The following is a 17,198-nucleotide window of genomic DNA, read 5'->3' as shown; positions in this document are numbered from 1 at the left end:
GATGGCCTGTTTGTGTTCACATGGCATTCTACCTGTGTGTGTCTCTGTCCTAATTCCCCCCTTTTTAATAAGGACACCAGTCCTACTGGGTGAGGACCCACCACAGTGACCTCATTTTAACTTGATTATCCTCCAAGACTCTACCTCCGACTAAGCTCATGTTCTGAGGGCCTGGGGGTTAGGATTCCAATGTGAGTTTCAGGGGGAATACAATTCAATTTGTAACTGCAGGAACTCAGATTTGTATGTGAAACGTGCCCACTTACCCAGTTTTATCTAAAATAGTGTTCAGATCATGCAACTTTTGGCTCCCGACAGAACCACGCTCTCAGGCCCATGCGCTCACTGCTCTCGTGAGTGGGAGCGCAAAGGCCCTCGTGGCCTGCAGGCAGCGCTGGCAGTTCCACCCCCAGGTTCTCAGCGTGTGCCCCCGGCCAGTGCTCAGCCCCACCTGGGACCTTGGAAGACGTGCACATTCCTGGGCCTCCCCCACACCTGCTGAATCTGAAACGCTGGTGTAAAGCATGCAAGCTCGGGCCCTCCCAGATTCGGAGGCGCACCGAAGTCCGAGTACCTCTCTTTTGCATCCGCTCACATCCCCAGGACCACTCGGAGAACTGCCTGCTGAGGGAGGTGAGAACAGAGCCAGGTGCTATGACATGTAACGAGCAATTTCAGGTTGACCAGCTCCCCGCCATGCGTCAGGAGGTGCAGAAGCCTCCCCTCCCCTGTCAGCACGAAGCCTTCACGTGCAGGATGGATTTGACAGCTTGTTAAACCATTTCACTTTCTCTCTCTTCCTGGCGAACACCTTATAGCAAAAACTGAAAGAAAAACCAAAGAAAAGTCCCCCAAATTAAAGTCACCATATTCAAGGCTATACTGCTGCTGCTCATAGGTAAATAGATCTTTAAAAAAAAAATCAGGAAATTTTATATATACAAAAAATAAGGACTGTTTATCCTCTTTGGAGAAAAATCCCAAGTTCTGTCATGTTTGGCCTGCCTTTGGGCATGGTAGCCATGCCTTGGAGCCCTCTTTGGATGGCCCCAGGCCTCCCCACTCCCTATTGATAGCCGGCCTGTCGTTTTCTTAGGAGAGAAGATGACAGAAAAACACTTCTTGAGGGCCAACTGGTGATATGGTGATTAAGGCTGCTGGATCCCGTATGGCTGGCAGTGCGGTTTGAGTCCTGGATCTGGTAGCTTGAAAAAAAAATCCCAGGGGACCAGCAGATGGAGTAATGGTTACACTGCTGGACTCCCATATAGTGGACCATGGTTAGAGTCCCGGATCCTGACGCTTCTAACTCACGCCAGGTACATGAGTGTGCATGCCCAAAATCTTGAGAAGTTGACTAGAGGAGAAGGGATTACAACGTGACCATTCCCCTAGGGGGGTGATTTCTCGTTCTCTGTCTCTCTCTGTCTCTCTGACGAGTGTGAGTGCCCTATAGGAAAAAACTCGCTCAAAAAAAAAAAAAAAGAGGGACCAGCAGATGGTGTAATGGCTATGTCACTGGACTCCCATGTAGTTGACTGAGGTTCGAGTCCCAGACCCAGTGGCTTAAACTCACACCGGGCGCATGTGCTTGCGTGCCCAAGATCCCAAGAGGAGAATGGAGGAGAAGCGATTGTGGCATGGCCATCCCCCCCAGGGGGGGATTTCTTGCTTTCTGTCTCTCTGTCTCTGTATTTCTGGCAAGCGCATGTGCCCTATAGCAGAAACCTCTCCAAAAAAGAAAAAGAATGAAAGAAAAAGAAAAGAAAAACATACCAGGCACATGCACATGCATGCTCAAAATCCCAAGAGGAAGAAGAAATGGAGAAGGGATTACGGTGTGATCACCCCCCCATAGGGGATGCTGTCTCACTTTCCCTGTCCCTCTTTCTCTCTCTCCAGTGAGCGCATGCACCTCTAGCAAATCAAAAACGAAAACAAACAAAAAACAGTGGCCAGCAGATGGCGTGGCGGTTACATCGCTGGACTCTCACATGGCCAACTGAACTTTGAGTCCCAGACCCGATGGCTTGAAACTCACACCGGGTCCGTGTGCATGCATGCCTACGATCGCAGGAAGAGAACGGAGAAGAAGAGATTACAGGCGTGGCCATTCCCTCTAGGAGGTGATTTCTCACTTTCCCTCTCTCTGTCTCTGTCTTTGTCTCTCTCTCTCTCCAGCAAGCCAAAGCACTGTAAGGCAAACTTCTAAAACAAAAACAAAAACAACTTGTTTTTATCAAGAGTGGGGTAATCCCAGTGAGAAGGATACAGTTCCTCAGCTAGACTGCGAAGGAATCTAATTCCTTGTGGAAGTGAGCAATATCCCTATGTGTTTCGTGTACAGAGTGTGTTCCTAGTTGAACACAGCTTAATATGCCCTCTGAGACAAATCCAGCTTGCCCCGTTCACTTACTGTGCTCGCCTGGTCCCTGAGAGCGAGTGCTTCTCAAACTCTGAATTCAGGACCTCTTGGCACTCTGAAAAAAAAGAAGTCTTTGTTTAAGTTTTAGTGGGTTATCTGGTTATCTGTACAGTTGCTCAACATATTAGGAATTGAAACTGGAAATTTTTTTCCTTTTTTTTTTTTTTGGAGAGGTTTTTGCTATAGGGCATGTGCGCTTGCCAGAAAGACACAGAGAGACAGAGAGATAGAAAGTGAGAAATCACCCCCCCAAAGGGGATGGCCATGCCGCAATCCCTTTTCCTCCATTCTCCTCTCAGGATCCTGGGCACACACGCACACGCGCCTGGTGTGAGTTTAAGCCACCCGGTCCGGAACTCGAACTGTGGTCGACTACGTGGGAGTCCAGCGACATAGCTGTTATGCCAACTGCTGGTCCTTTTTTTTTTTTTTTTTTGTAATTTGCCAGAATGTGTGTGGTAAGTACCAGAGAGAGTCAGAAAGGGAAAGGGAGAGGGACAAAGCATCCCTAAGGGGAATGGTCATTCCATAATCCCTTCTCCTCTATTGCTCTCCTTTTATCAGGATTTTGAGCACATGCACACACGCATCCATGTGTTTCTCAGGCTGCCAAGGTCAGGATTTGAACCCCAGGGTTGGCCATGTGGGATCCAGCTCCCTTAACCACCAGGCCATGGGCTGGCCTGAAACTGGGAAACTTGTCAAGTAGAAGATACGGCAGCACACAATCTCCCAGTCATCAGAGCAATGCTGTCATCATGTCCTGAGCCCTGAGAAAACGTCACGGTGTACGCGCTCACTAGCCAATGAGAACATGCCAAATGACATCCTGGTAGTTTCCACCTTGGAGAGCCCGGGCTGGAGTCCCTGGATCTTACTTCGGGAACCCTTACCAGATGTTATTAGGCATTTGCGTTTGTTCCCCCTGGTTTTTTTTGTTTGTTTGTTTGTTTTTAGAGTTTATTTTATTTATTTATTTATTTATTTTTTACTTAGGGTGTGTGCCCTCACCGGAGAGACAGAGACAGTGAGAGGGAAAGTGAGAAATCACCCCTGGGGGGATGACTGTGCCGCTTCTCCACCATTGTCCTCCCGGCATCTTGGGCACTCATGCACATGCGCCTGGCTTGAGTCTCAAGTCACCATGTCCAGGACTTGAACCGTGGTCAGTCATGTGGGAGTCCAGCGATATAACCTCTCTGCCATCTGCTTGACCTTGTTTCCCGTGTTTTAAGAAGACTTCGGGAGAGGAAACTAACTTTTATCCCCTGCTGTTGTAACATACATTCCAGGTATTTCAAAGTGGGAAAAGAAGGAGAACAGAAAAATTAACTTCACTAAGATTCCTAGCCTTCTCCAGGACACGCCAGCCCTGCGCATCCCACCAAGCCCTAGCTCCTGGCCTAAGCCCTCAGCAGGGAGAAAGGACAACACGCACACTCTGGTTTGGTGAAAGAACTAGCCATTTTATTTAAGACGAGGGCTGGAGGGTGGCAGGAATAAATAGGGAGAGAGGGTAAGACTGGAGTGGGTGGGGCTCAGGGTAGGAAGGCTCTATAGAAGGCAGCAAATCCCACAGCCTGGTTTTGAACAGCAGTTGCAGCAGAAGTGGCAGACAGGGAAGTGGGTGTCTCTTTTCCCTCGATTCTGGAACAAAGGCTATGGGAGGAAGGACAGTGAGTGGGTGGGCGTAGGTCTCTGTATAGGAAGGCGAGGGGTGTTGGGGCGTCCCAAGAGCTCTCACCGTCAAGCTGGCTGTGGATCGCGCTGAGTCCTGAGGTTGGCGGTCTGCAAGCTGTCCTGTCTGTGCAAGGAGAAGGGGTGTTGAGGATGGCCAGGGGCTGGTAGGGCTCTCAGGTGTGCCCCCATCAACCTGCTCCCTGCAAGTGGCAGCTGACCCCTCTGTCCTTCAGCTGGAAGGCTTTGATTTTGGGGGGTTTTTCCTGGGCAATTCTCTTCCCTAAAAACATCCCAAGTCTCCTTCTCTCTCCATAGCTGTCGCTCTGCTTTGGGGTATCAACCTTTTGCCTGGAGGCCAGCCCCTCCTCCCCGCTTCTTGCCCTTGGCCATCCGTTGGCCACGCAGCAGAATGATTTTTAAGTCTGTTTCCCCATTTGAGACGCCAAGAGGGATTTCCCTGCGTTTCCCTTACTCAGAGGAGAACTGTCTGCGCTGATGCCCATAATACTTCGCATGGTCTAAAGCTTGCTCAGCCCCTGGCTTGGCCTCCAAGTGCCATCTCTCACTTACCGAATGCTTGGGCCCACAAGCATGCCATGCCCACCCTCCCCTTGGGGCTCTGCCATGCCCATCTTCCCCCTCCAAGGCACTTCTCAAGTGTCATTTTCTCACAAGACATTCTTGCTTGACTTACCAGCCCCTTGATTCCAACCACTTCCCACCATGATCATTTGAATAGCGTCGACTAAACACGATTACTTATGTTTGAATTGTTCACTTAATCCCTGAGAGCGAGAATCTCACCTCTCATCTATCTCTTTTTTTTTTTTTATGAGTTTTTTTGCTATAGGGCACCTGCGCTCACCAGACAGAGAGAGACAGACAGAAAGCAAGAAATCACCCTCCAGGGGGGATGGCCACGCCACAATCCCTTCTCCTCCATTCTCCTCTCGGGATCTTGGGCACGCATGCACACACGCCCGGCGTGAGTTTAAGCCACCCGGTCCGGGACACAAACCACAGTCAACTAATGGGAGTCCAGCAACATAGCCATTACGCTAACTGCTGGTCCCGCTCTCATCTATCTTGTTCACTGTTTTCTCTCCACGGTCCAGAATGAGACTGGACCAGGGCAGAGGAAGCCCTCAGGATGCCAATGTAATTAATCAGTGCAGGGTCCCTGTGCCCGCCCCTCACCACCATCCCCGTTTAAACAGCTGCCAGTTCCCCTGAGCTGAGCTCAGGAGGTCTCCAGTGGCCCTGAGTAGCCCCCTCCAGGGATTGGGCTCTCCAACTCCCGCTGCCCTGTGGGTGCTCACCGGCTGCTGGAATGTTGAGCCAGCGGTCAGGCTGGAGAGGAGGAGGAGCAGGAGGCAGGCAGCCCGGATCTGAGTGCTCAGTGTCATTGTGCCGTCCAGCTAGCTGTCCTGTTGTCAGGCCTAGGATTGCTCTGGCATCTGGGACCTCGTTCCAGTTGCTTTTATGGGGCTTGCTAGGGTAGGCGGTGTCTGAGCCCCCTCCCCTAACTCATTTCCAAGAAGGTGGTGGCGCCGAAAAGGCGGGAGATAAGCGGGAACAGAGTGACAGGGAACAGGGTTGTGTCACCCTCAGCCAGCAGAGGTATGTCCAGGGGGTGGGGCAGACAGGGCCACAGACACATGCCACTAGCCAGCTACCTGGGGGACATGACGTCATCATACTGATACCAGAAAAAAAAAATCCCCTTTTGCTGCAAAAGTTGAACAGCTGGGCTCTCCTCCACACACACCCCTTCCTGGCTGCCCTCTGTCATATGGAGCATGGCTGTCACTTCCTGGGCCCCTTGGAGTACTCAGCAGTGTATGGAGGGGTCCTCGTTGCTGTGGGTCCTCGTTGCTGTGGGGCTGTGGGTTCCCTTCACACATGCAGGTTCTGGCCAGGATCACTGGACAGCCAGGTGAGGGGAGTTCTGCGTCGGGTGGTGTTTTCCAGTGTCACAACCTTGACGGGTAGCTCTGATAACCGGAAAATGCTTGCACGAACTCTTGACCATAAAAGGTGGCAGTAACGGTACTGCCTAGGCGTGCCTCTGATGTGCCAGTGCATGCACGGATGGACCCCTTGGTGTCAGCCTGGGCCACCTGTCCTCAAGGCCGCTCCTGCCTGCCCCCTCCTAGGCTCCACTCTGCATTTAGGGGCCCTCACTGATTTCTTTGCCACCCAACCCCAAGGGCCTGGCTTCCAGAACCTGCTCCCTCTTGGCCTCCCCCACCCAGACTTGCTTCCTTTGGCCTATAGGAAAGGGACTGAAGGCAGAGATTAGGGCACGGAGCTTGCCCAGCCAGAGGCAGAGCTGGGACTGCAGCCAGATGCAGGCTGTGCTCTTAACCACCAGGCTTTCCTGCCACCCTGCTGCACTGTCCTCCGTCCTGCTGCACGGGGCAGGGCACGGTGGTGCTCAACAAGGCTTAGGAGAGCAGACTGCACATCCCAGACAGACGCCGCCTTCGGTGGCCTCATGCTAGCCCAGGGCCTTGTGGACAGGGGTGAACCAAGGCTGCCCAACCACGGCACCTCCATACCTCTCCACCACCTGGATGCACAGGGCCCAGGGAACCTAGAGACCTCGACTCGTGATGGGCCTCTTGCCCATGGGTGCCACTTTAACCTGATTCACACCAGGGCTACCCTGTGTCAACTGTCACCAGAGCCTGAGATGATGCTGTCAGGGAATGCACAGTTGCTGCCAAAGCCCACTCGAAACCACAATGGACAACCCCCAGAGAGTGACGGCTACTCCTGCCATCTGCTTCTCCACAGTGGCCAAGGCCAGCTGGGCACATTTGGGGTGAGGACAGGGTAGAGCTCAGCACAGTGACCAGACTGGCAGGCCGAGCCTGGGAGTGATGACATGTACAGGGGCTGCAGGGTGCCCACAGGGAGGTGACCCCACAGGGAGGCAGCAGCAGCCCCCTAGCCCTAACAGGTGTCACTGCATCTGGGTCCAGACCCGGTTTCATCATCGCTCAGGGCAGGGGTCACAGCACAGGCGCCAGAGCCACAGACCAAGGCGACAGGCTGACGGGCCAAGCCTGGCTTCCTGGCCATCTGCCCTTCCTGGGGGTGAGGGGCTCAAGGCCAGGCCCCACCATTGGCTGGTACAGGGGGGAGGGCTGCAGCCCAGAAGGGCAGGGCCAAGTGTCCTGTTTTCGGGAACTGATAACACAGGAGACCCCAGCCTCTCTTCCCTCAACATGGGACAGGTCCTTGACCCCAGCTGCCCCTGCCCCACCCCACATCTGCACACCTAGGGCCTCAAAGAGGACAGTCACTCCTCAATTCCTCTAGCTACCTAACCGACAGGCTAGGTGCTGGCTATGGGGGCCAGTGAGGCCAGCTGTAGCCCTCCACTCCACAGCTAAAGCCCTGTCCCGAGAGCCTAGAGACCCCAGACCGCTCCCGCTCCTCAGATGGACAGACACACAGACAGACAAGGCGGGGCCACATGGGGCCAGTTTATTGCAGTTAAATACCTCTCTCTCTCTATTTTTTTTTGTCCATTTTTCCATAAAGAAAATTAAAACACACACACGCACACACACACACCCAAAGGGGAGCAGGGGTCCAGAAACAAGAGGTGGGGAGGGCCATGGCCTCCCTGCTTAGGTCCGGGCCCTGGGGATGGGCCCCCAAAGGCTCCTCTCCTTCCCACAAGCACCCTGTCTCTACCTCTAGAGACCAAGGAGGCAGCGGATGTGGCAGGGCCTGTCCTCCTCCCTCTTGCCTCCAGGTAAGACCACGGAAGTGCCTGGGCTTGGTGAGGGCAGGAGAGCGGAGACAGACAACGTGGGGAGGGAAGATATCGTTTCCAAGTCGGAGGGTGGTGGGCACTGTATCCACAGAAATGCATTATTTCTCCCCGTTTTTCCTCCTTTTTTTTTTTTTTTTTTGTTAAAAATCTATTAAAAAAAACGCAGCTGGGGGAGGGGCGTCTGTCCCTCTCTGTGCTAAGGGCTGGGGAAGGGGCAGCAGAGCCGGCGTCGCGGCGGCACATGGGGCGTCACTGCCGGGTGCTCTCGCCCACCATCTCCAGGTTGTGCTGCTGCAGCTGGGCTCGAAGCAGAGCATTCTCGTTCTTCAGCTCCTCAATCTGGAGGACACGAAAGGGCACAAGGGAGCCAGGGGCTGGCTTCCCCGCCCCTGGGCTCCCAGCACCACCCCGTCTCCATGCCCTGGCACCCACCTGCTGCCTCAGGAGCTCATTGTCCATCTGCAGCCGCTCGGCCTCCTTGAAGGTCTCCTGCATGCGCTGGTTGGTCTGGCGTAGCTCCCGGATGTAATCGCAGGCCTTCGACAGGATCCCTCCTTTGCTCTGGGGGAACGGGGTGGGCAAGAGCATCGGTGAGCACTGGCCACTGCCCCTGCCTCCGGGCCACCCAGGACAACTCTTAGCCCGATGGTGGTCACTTTCTGGAAGGGGCGGGGGCCTGGGCCCACTGCAGCCATTGAGGATCGGGTGCCTCCCAGCCAGAGGGTCGGGCTGCTCACCGCTCCTGTCTTGCTGTTGTCTGCGTTACAATCTGGAATGATTTTTGAAAGCTGGACGATCCAGTTGTTGATCTTATCCCTCCGCCTCCGCTCCACTGCAGGGATAAAAGCATTACCAACGTTATGTTTCTAGCACCGACTCCAGGTCTAAACGGCTCACCTCCCAGGGCGGATGCTGTCAGACCGGAGGACACCGAGACAGAGCAGGGCGCAGGCCCCGCCCAAGGTCACGGCACCAGGAAGTGAGGGACCAAGGCTGGAGCTCAGACTCAAGCACAAGCTGGGTTCAGGAGGCTTCTCCCCGAGAACAGAGAAAGCCTGACCCTGAGGTGCCGCACACGATCAAAAGCTAGGGTTTGTGGCTTCATTCTGTTGCTCTATCCAGTAGAGTTTTTAAAATCTGAGGCAATGTTTAAAAATCAGGAAAATCACAGTATAACTTGCATCTTTGATATCGTCTGAAAATGGCATCTGATCGCAGAGGGCACACATGCCTGGGAGGCGAGAACAGGCCGGGCGCCCTCACAGGACCCCGCACCCACTCCAGAGGTGTCCCGGTGAGACCGAGAGCAGGGGGTCCTGTTAGGATGAAAAGGGCTGCAGAGATCAGGCCCCTTACTCTTCCAGAGCTTCCCCAGAGAATCTGGGCCCTAAGGTTGTAGCTTCCGTTTCATATTCAAAAGAATGCATTTCTCTGGATACAGTGCCCACCACCCTCTTATCTCAGCCTGCTTAAAAATCCTTCCTGGGGTCCTGGCAGCAAGTCCCAGCTCCCCAGACACAGGAGTGGCTGTCAGGGCCTGGCCCCACAGGACCTCGAAGGCCACGCAGAGCAGACTGGTGGGACCCCACTTTAGGCTTCGATTCCACAAATCTGTGTTCTCACTCGGGCTGTCAGTGAGCTGAGAAGCAGCTGTCCTTGCAGGCAGGCCCTAGCATGCCCCTTGTGGCCCCGCCTGGGTTCTGGATGCCCAGAAGCCTGAAGCAAGGCCACCCAGCCCCTCGCAGCACCAGGCACTGTGGGGACAGGAAGGAAGGCTGGGCTACTTGCAGCTCCTCACTCGCTGCCAGAATGGTTCAAGGCGTTCGTGGTGTCTGTGGGGAGGAGGAACTGGGACTTTAACAGGTAGGGTTTAGAAAGGAGGGGGACATTTTCCACGGGCCAGACAGTGCAGATGGGAGATTGGGGAGGGTCTGGTGAGGCTGAGAATGGAGAGCTGGGGAGAGCAGGCCCCTTGCTCTTCATATACCTGAGGTGGGCAGCCGCCACCCTGGCCCGTGAACAGGGAAATCTGCGGCTATGCAGTTGCCGTGGCTGCTGATCAGCCCTCCCTGTGTCCACACCCCCACCTCCTTTTCTTGCCACTCTTCTCTGCCCTCTTCTTTTCCCTGACATGCCCCTGACGCATAAGAATGGTGCCCAGGATGGTGCCGAGCTTCGTCCCAGTGTCCAGGTGGGCCCAGCCCAGGACCCAGTAAGTACCCATTGCTCTGTTATTAAGCACTGTCGACAGCTTGGCCAGACCTTGCAGGCTCTGGGAGCTCTGTGGCTGAAAGCGGTGGCAACACTAAGAGGCCAGACTAGGCAGGCAGCCCTGCCGGCAGCCTCTCAGCAGGGCACTCTGTCCCCAAGGCCCCTCTGCAGCCGGTTCTGCTGTGTGGCCCCCCGAGCCTGGGCGCTGGGCTGCAGCTCCATCGCACAGGTCCCCCTGCTCACTCCAAGCCGCAGGGCATGACGCGAGTGTGACGTATCTGCTTAGAAACTCACGGCCTGCCCTGTCGGCACCAGCCCTGGGCTCTCCTGCTGGTGCTCACAGCACCACCAGAAGAGTATGTGCACAGGTGACACCAACACCACAGCATGTGCCTAAGTGCCCAGGAGTGCTAGGGGTGGGCGATGGCTTCTGCACAGAGAGTAGTAGAATGAAGCTCCAGAGAAGGACTTAGGATCCCATTTGGGACGGCCTCCAGAGAAGGGACCATAGGCCACAAGACGGCAAGATCCCAGAAATGACGACACGGAAATACACTGAGTGGGAAGGTGGCAGAGGGTGGTTGTGAAAATCGGCTGTTGAGTCCCCGAATGCTCTGCTAACGGGTCTGGACCCCATCTTTTCCTCCCGTGAGTCTCAGGCCTATCATGAAGCAAGTGGTGATGTGGTTAGGCCCCTGGTTTTGGAAAACTGTCACGCACATGTGAAACAGGAAGATTCATCAGACCAAGGCCACATCCAATGGTTGGTTACACCCACCCAAACCTGAGAATGCTATTTAGAAGCAAAACCTGCCAGGACTGAAGGGAGAGAAGGACAGACTCACACATCTAGATGACAACATTAACGTTCCTCCCTCAGTAACTGATACGACAAATAGACAAAACAGCAGAGTAGAAACCCTCAACGCTCTCGGTCAACGTGACCTCCTAACACGGAACCCCCACTCAACAGTGGCAGGCTCACGATCCGTGGAACTTTCACCGACTGGGGTCCCAAGACAGACTTCGACAGTCAGTACGTCCTCTGAGCACAACAGAGCTGAAAACCAGCAGCAAAAAGATACCGAACCCCCAACAAATATTTGGATATTAAACAACACACCTCTAAATAACCCAAGTTGGTCAAAGAAGAAATCACAAGGAAGATTGGAAAATATTTTAAACTGAACGATCAGCAGTATTAAGAGTGAAATTTGCAACCTGAGGATTATTTTGGAGAGAAAACAGTTTAAAATCATGTTAAAAAGCTGGGGGGTGGGGTAGAGGGAGAACCAAAGACCAAACTCAGCAAATTAAACCCAAAGTAAACAAAGGAAGGAATCAGTAATGTCAAGAGTAGAAATCAGTCAAAAAGAAAATGCGATTCAATCCACCATTTGAAAATCAGATTCTGGACCGGCAGATGGGATGGTGGTTAAGGTACTGGAATCCCACGTAGCCGACTGCAGTTTGCAACCCGGACCTGGCAGTTTGCGTTCTCACTCCCCGTCTCTCTCTGGTAAAATTTAAAATAATTAGTTAATTAATTAAGTAAACAAAGAATTCTTTTTTTTTTTTGGAGAGGTTTTTGCTATAGGGTGTGTGGGCTCGCCAGACAGCAGAGACAGAGAGGCAGAAAGCGAGAAATCACCCCCCAGGGGGGATGGCCACGCCGCAATCCCTTCTCCTCCATTCTCCTCTTGGGATCTTGGGCACGCATGCACACGCGCCCGGCCTGTGTTTAAGCCACTGGGTCCGGGACTTGAACCACGGTCAACTACCTGGAAGTCCAGCGACATAGCCATTATGCTAACTGGTGTTCTTCTCCCCCCCACCCCGCCTTTTTTTTTAAGAGACATTTTTGCTATAGGGCATGTGTGCTCTTCAGAAAGACAGAGAGACAGATAACGAGAAATCACCCCCCAGGGGGGATGGCCACGCCGCAATCCCTTCTCCTCCATTCTCCTCTTGGGATCTTGGGCACGCATGCACACGCGCCCGGCCTGTGTTTAAGCCACTGGGTCCGGGACTTGAACCACGGTCAACTACCTGTGAGTCCAGTGACATAGCCGTTGTACTAACTGCTTGTCCCTTAAATGAAGAATTCTTTAGAGAAAAAAAAAAAAGGAACGAATGAAAAGAAAATCTGATTTGAGACTAGACAGTGGGGTCACAGTAGAGCACGCTGCTCTACACGGCTAGCCCACACGGGAAGGCTCCTCGGACACACCAGGCACACACGGACCTGGGATCCAGGGCTGGGGACCTTGTGGGGGTACCTGTCTCTCACTCCAGGAAAGAAAACTAAACCTAAAATGAAGTCAGAATCACAGAGAGATCTGGATTTCTGGCTTCTCGGAGGTTCTGGAACGTATGCCTCAATCCGGACGGACATGGCAGGAATGAACTGGGGCGACCGAGGGCTGCCCTTCAGGCAGGACACCAGGAGGCCCCCACTTCACCTGCTGATGCCCCAAGAGTACTTTATTCCCACAGGCCTCTGCAGGCATCTGACTTTGTGACCTGGAATGGGCTTCAGCAGTACCAAGGAGTGGTAGGAAAGAGAAAAAGAACAAGATGAGGGACCAGCAGTTAGCATAATGGCTATGTCGCTGGACTCCCACGTAGTGGACTGCAGTTCCAGTCCCGGACATGGTGGCTTAAACTCACGCCAGGCGCGTGTGCGTGCGTACCCAAGATCCCGAGAGGAGAATGGAGGAGAAGGGATTGCAGCATGGCCATCCCCCCGGGAGGTGATTTCTTGCTTTCTGTCTCTGTCTTCCTGGTGAGTGCACATGCCCTATAGCAAAAAACCTCCCCAAAAAGACACACACAAATGAACAAGATGATTTGAAATCCACTTTAGCACAGAATCTAGGGGTTTGCAGACATGAAGTTAGAGGAGGGCAGGGTGTAAAGTGGCTCTGGCTCACGTTTCTGGTGTGGGGAAGTGTGACAGGAGTGCAGAAGGAGGGGTGCCTTCTGCTGTTCCAGAAGGAGAAATGCTGAGTGGGAACCTCTGGGGAGGGGAGACAGCTGGTTCCACTCTGGATAGGTTGAGTCTGAGGTGTCTATGAGGACATCAAGAAATGGAGACGTTTGAATGCACTGGAGTTTGAGAGAACAGGGAGCAGAAACAGCCTAGAGCCTTGCCAGGATCCAGGGGCAGGCAGAGTCCTGGGAGGACACGAAGCCCCACATACCCATGTGGAGAAGACAAGGAACACCTGCACCTGGGAGGGTTTGGGGGATAGTGGCCACCTGGAGCTCCCGGGGGCTGTCCTTGGGCCTCCTAGAGGCAGCGGGAAGAGGCAGCCAGACCTTCAGAAACACCAGCACCTGAGGCAGTCTGGGAGCCTAACGCCCATGGTGAAGAAGCACCCAGGGGCCTGATGAAAACAATCTCGGGCTCCCTCTCTCATCTACTCCTTTGGAACCTTCCAGAAGAGCCCTAGAGATCTTGACTATTAACAAGCTTCCTAGGAAGTCTGGGTCTGGGTCTGAAGACCAGGCAGGGAAGGAGAAGTGAAGAGCACTGGGAAATGAGGACAGAGCAGAAAAGAACATTCCTGAAAGGAGGTGAACAGGCAGGGTCAGGTGCTTGGAGCTCAGACAAGAAAGGGAGCCAGTGGATTTGGCAATGAGGCTGTCGAGGGTGATCTCGCAGAGCTGTTTTGGTAGAGAATGAGCCAGAATGCCAAGGGGAAGCAGGCAGACGGTGAGTCCGGTATTCTGCAGGGTGGGAGAGAGGGTGCAGGGAGAGCGGGAGAGGGAGGGTAAGGTTATGAAGACTGCTTTCTGCAAGACGAGATGGACTGCAGTCTGCTTGGAGGATGAGCTCAGGGGGAGGCTGAGGGCAGGAGGCAGCTGGGAGGCATCCTAGGGTGGTTCCCTGCAGCTTTACTGCCTGGCACCCATGCACTGTGGGGCCTTCCTGTGCCGCTCACGAGGTGCCTTGGGTGGTCACGTTACCAGAGAACCAAATGGACACAGAGGTCAGCCTGAGGCATCTGGCCGATGAGTGGTGGAGCCAGGACTGTACAGTAGCTCCCCGGAGGCCCCTGAACTCCCAACACCCCAAATCCAAGCTCAGACTCATCCCTTCCATTCAAAGCAACTGCCCCTCAGCATGAGACCGATTCCTCGGCCTTGAAGTTTTCTCCCTTGAGCTCCCCACACCTGATCCCTTTCCTTTCATGCCCTGCCTCGTCTCAGGCCTGACAGCTGCAGTTGTCTCCTGTCTTCCGGGCCTGTTTCGTGATCACCCCTCTACCATCCAGCCTCCACACACCGACCCCTCCTCTGACTTCTGACCACACGAGACCAAAACCCTAGGAGCAGGAGGGATATCCACACAGGGAGGGCCTCCTCCAAGGCCCTGGAGAGCTGGCCAGGGCAGCCTCCTGCCTCAACTCTGCTAACTTCCTCTTCCCTTTTCTGAAGTCTGCTCTCCCTCAGTCCTGCCAAGTGTGTTCTGGCTCAGGGTCCAGGCACTGCACTGGCTCTTCCCTCGAGATCCATTCAGAACTCTGCTCAAGTCACCTCCCGAGAGGCCGTCAATGCACGCCATGCCTTAACTCTCCGTCTTCCTTTTCCTGCGTGTGACTATCGCACTCCCTGATGTACACGGGAACCAACGGTTTCTGTAACATGTCTCTCCTAGCAGAGAGAGCGCTGTGGGGAGAGCTGAGGCCTGAGGCACAGGCTGGCACACCACACATACGTGCTGGATGAAGGCCTGAACTCTGCGAGCTCCTTAGAACACAGCTACATAGCCCAACAACCCCTGCCCCATCTAACACGTTCAGGACTCAGAGCCCCACCCCGATATTCAAGGCCTTCCTTGACTCCCCTCTCGAAGCACTCCACATGCCATCTGGAATGGCAGGCTTCATGTTTGCATAAGGACTGTGAAGTCTGCCCTTCTGCAACCAAACCTGCACCCCCAAAGCCAACTCACCCACCTTGCATTCCTCCCATTGCCTGCGCCTCCCTCTACCTGACAGGAGCTCCCAAAGAAGCTTTTCCTGAGGAAGCTCCCCCCTCCCATCCAGCACTCAGCCAGCCACGAGCCTTCCCTCCTCTGTGCCTCCCTGAGGCTGCAGCGAGGGGAGCATGGCTCCAGGGCTGGCACAGAGCCCACACTGCCCTGCCTGGAATCCATGGTTAGTAAATATTTGCTGGATGATGACCATTGGGATATAAGTGCTCCTGGCACCTGCACGTCACTAGGCCCACTACAGTGGGGGACTCAGGGGTGGGTATCAGAGGCCAAAATCACCTTAGGGTGGGATGCTCCAGCCTCAGTGGGCCGGCGGCACGACTTCCTGCAACATCCCCAGCAGACCAGAGCTGCTTCTGCAGACCAGGCAGGCACAGAAACGAGGAGCACACAGCTGCCCCATGCAAAGGCAGGTCCACGTGAGCCAGATCAACCCAATTTTTCAAATAGGGCAGGAAGCCCATCCATGCCATTTCAGGTGTTGGTCATCAATTCGGAACTACCAGTGGGACACGCCAATCCCAGCAGTCCGTGTCCCCCCGCCTACCTGTTCCAGAATCTACACTTTGCTCTTCCCCCTTCAGTTCTTATGAGGTGACTTCAACATGTTTGCAAAAAAAAAAGAAAGAAAAAACGAACTAAAGTATGAGTCTATTTTGGTGCAAGAAACCTGATAGCCTCACACAGCTTTTCCATAACACATATTTTCCACGAACTTTCTGAAGACCCTGCAACCCGGTATTCACAAACACCTCCTGAGCGCCTGCAGCGTGCCCGGGAATGAGCTACTGCTCGTTCTATCTGTAACCCCTGAAGCCAGGGCTGGCTGTGCCTGCAAGGCCATGGCCTGGGCTTGTCCTTACCTTCATTGTGCTGAGCTCTTCTCCTCTCATCTCGGGGTGTTCTGGTTCCATCAATTTTTCTAGAAGCAGGGGGATGGGGGGAAAATGGGCATATATTATTTTATGCCCCATTTAGTCAAACGTTTATCACTGGTCAAGATTGAAAGTTATTTTTGCAAGATAAATCCATGTGCAGAAAATAAATGGTATTTTCTTTATGTACTCCAGAGAAGCAGAAATGGACTCCAAAAACCCACCACAAGCCTGCTGCATGCTGGAACTGCCCAGATCCCTTTCCAGAAAAACCTCCCTTCCTTTGGTCTCAATATGACACCCTCCCAGGGCCCTCTGTTCCTAAGACCAAGTCTCCTGCACATACGGGGAGTAGGGGTGTGTCCGGGGTGCAATCGTCCTCTGTGTTCCTGTCTGGAGCACATCTTGGGGTGTCATCATGACATAGAACTGGCCTGCAGGGAAAGCAGGGATTAATGCAGAAACTGGGGACAGGGTCAGAAGTGGTGGTGGGGCTTCCCTCCCTGCTAGGCCTGTTCACTCCCAACTTCCTCCCAACTCCTTCCTCCTCTTACCTCCAGCCTGCAAACTCTGGTCTGTGGTCTGCACAGACACAGCCGTGGTATCCCCCACACTGGACGCTGGGAAATAGGCAAATCGTGCCTCCCCACTGACAGCCTCAGCTGCAGGGCTGCCACCATTACTGAAGGGATTTTGGATTACAGCCTGGGGAGAAGGAAAACACAGAGGCCACTCTTAGCCCTATCTGTTCCCCCATCCCATCCCCTTAGTGCTGTGTTTGATGATTCCTGCAGTCCATGTGCCTGTGAAAAACCCTACTGTGTACAGCACTCTGCTTGGGTCTCAGGCAGCCCCAGGAGTTGGCATGTACTCAGCACTCACTGACAGTTACCCATTCTTAGAGACCTTCCTGTTATCTTCATCCACATTTTATAGGGAAAAAATGTCCCTCAAAATCTTCTCAAGGTTTCTTTGTACGAGAATGGAGATATGACCCTAAGCAGCAATTGGGTCCCACCTGCCCCTCCCCCTAGGGCATGTCAAGGTGGAGCCAACATCCCTTCTCCATCCCCCCCTATGAGTTGCTGGACACCTACCAGAGGGAAGGGCGCTGCGGGACCTGGGGGCACAGAGGCAGTGGTGGGACCTGGGCGCTGGGTGGCTCCGTCCACACCCACTTGGGTCACAGCCTGCTGCCCCCCCGCGAAGGCAGCC

General features: G+C 54.0%; 2 protein-coding genes across 3 annotated transcripts in view; both read right to left on the bottom strand.

Moving 5' to 3' along the window:
* Positions 1 to 3,870: 3,870 nt before the first annotated feature.
* On the bottom strand, positions 3,871 to 5,579 carry HAMP (hepcidin antimicrobial peptide). The gene is made up of 3 exons (XM_006171621.3): positions 5,425 to 5,579; positions 4,170 to 4,229; positions 3,871 to 4,084 (listed from the first exon to the last, which is right to left on the bottom strand). The coding sequence occupies exons 1-3, from the start codon at positions 5,509 to 5,511 to the stop codon at positions 3,980 to 3,982; spliced, it is 252 nt and encodes an 83-aa protein (XP_006171683.1). The 5' UTR covers positions 5,512 to 5,579; the 3' UTR covers positions 3,871 to 3,979.
* A 1,994-nt stretch (positions 5,580 to 7,573) lies between these two features.
* The window catches only part of USF2 (upstream transcription factor 2, c-fos interacting), a gene marked incomplete at its 5' end in the record, with an annotated part of 10,777 nt that continues 1,152 nt past the window's right edge, over positions 7,574 to 17,198 (bottom strand). The window contains 7 exon segments of one of the 2 annotated variants that reach the window (XM_014585420.1): positions 7,574 to 8,234; positions 8,328 to 8,456; positions 8,633 to 8,727; positions 15,972 to 16,030; positions 16,330 to 16,417; positions 16,538 to 16,688; positions 17,081 to 17,198. The exon segment at positions 17,081 to 17,198 is cut by the window's right edge and continues 18 nt beyond it. In XM_014585420.1, coding sequence (XP_014440906.1) covers positions 8,145 to 8,234; positions 8,328 to 8,456; positions 8,633 to 8,727; positions 15,972 to 16,030; positions 16,330 to 16,417; positions 16,538 to 16,688; positions 17,081 to 17,198 — 730 coding nt within the window. 2 annotated transcript variants of the gene reach the window in all.

This window comes from Tupaia chinensis, unplaced genomic scaffold, assembly GCF_000334495.1.
Source record: "Tupaia chinensis unplaced genomic scaffold, TupChi_1.0 Scaffold149922_1, whole genome shotgun sequence".
Lineage (NCBI taxonomy): Eukaryota > Metazoa > Chordata > Mammalia > Scandentia > Tupaiidae > Tupaia > Tupaia belangeri.
This window is presented reverse-complemented; position numbering and strand designations above follow the sequence as displayed.

What these genes read in the sequence shown, in the direction of transcription:
- HAMP (XM_006171621.3), bottom strand. Translation starts at nt 5,511, where the DNA reads ATGACACTGAGCACTCAGATCCGGGCTGCCTGCCTCCTGCTCCTCCTC. An exon ending in GCTCAACATTCCAGCAGCCG is followed by an intron (nt 4,230 to 5,424) that starts GTGAGCACCCAC and finishes CTCCTTGCACAG; the next exon opens with ACAGGACAGCTTGCAGACCG. An exon ending in GATCCACAGCCAGCTTGACG is followed by an intron (nt 4,085 to 4,169) that starts GTGAGAGCTCTT and finishes TTCCTCCCATAG; the next exon opens with CCTTTGTTCCAGAATCGAGG.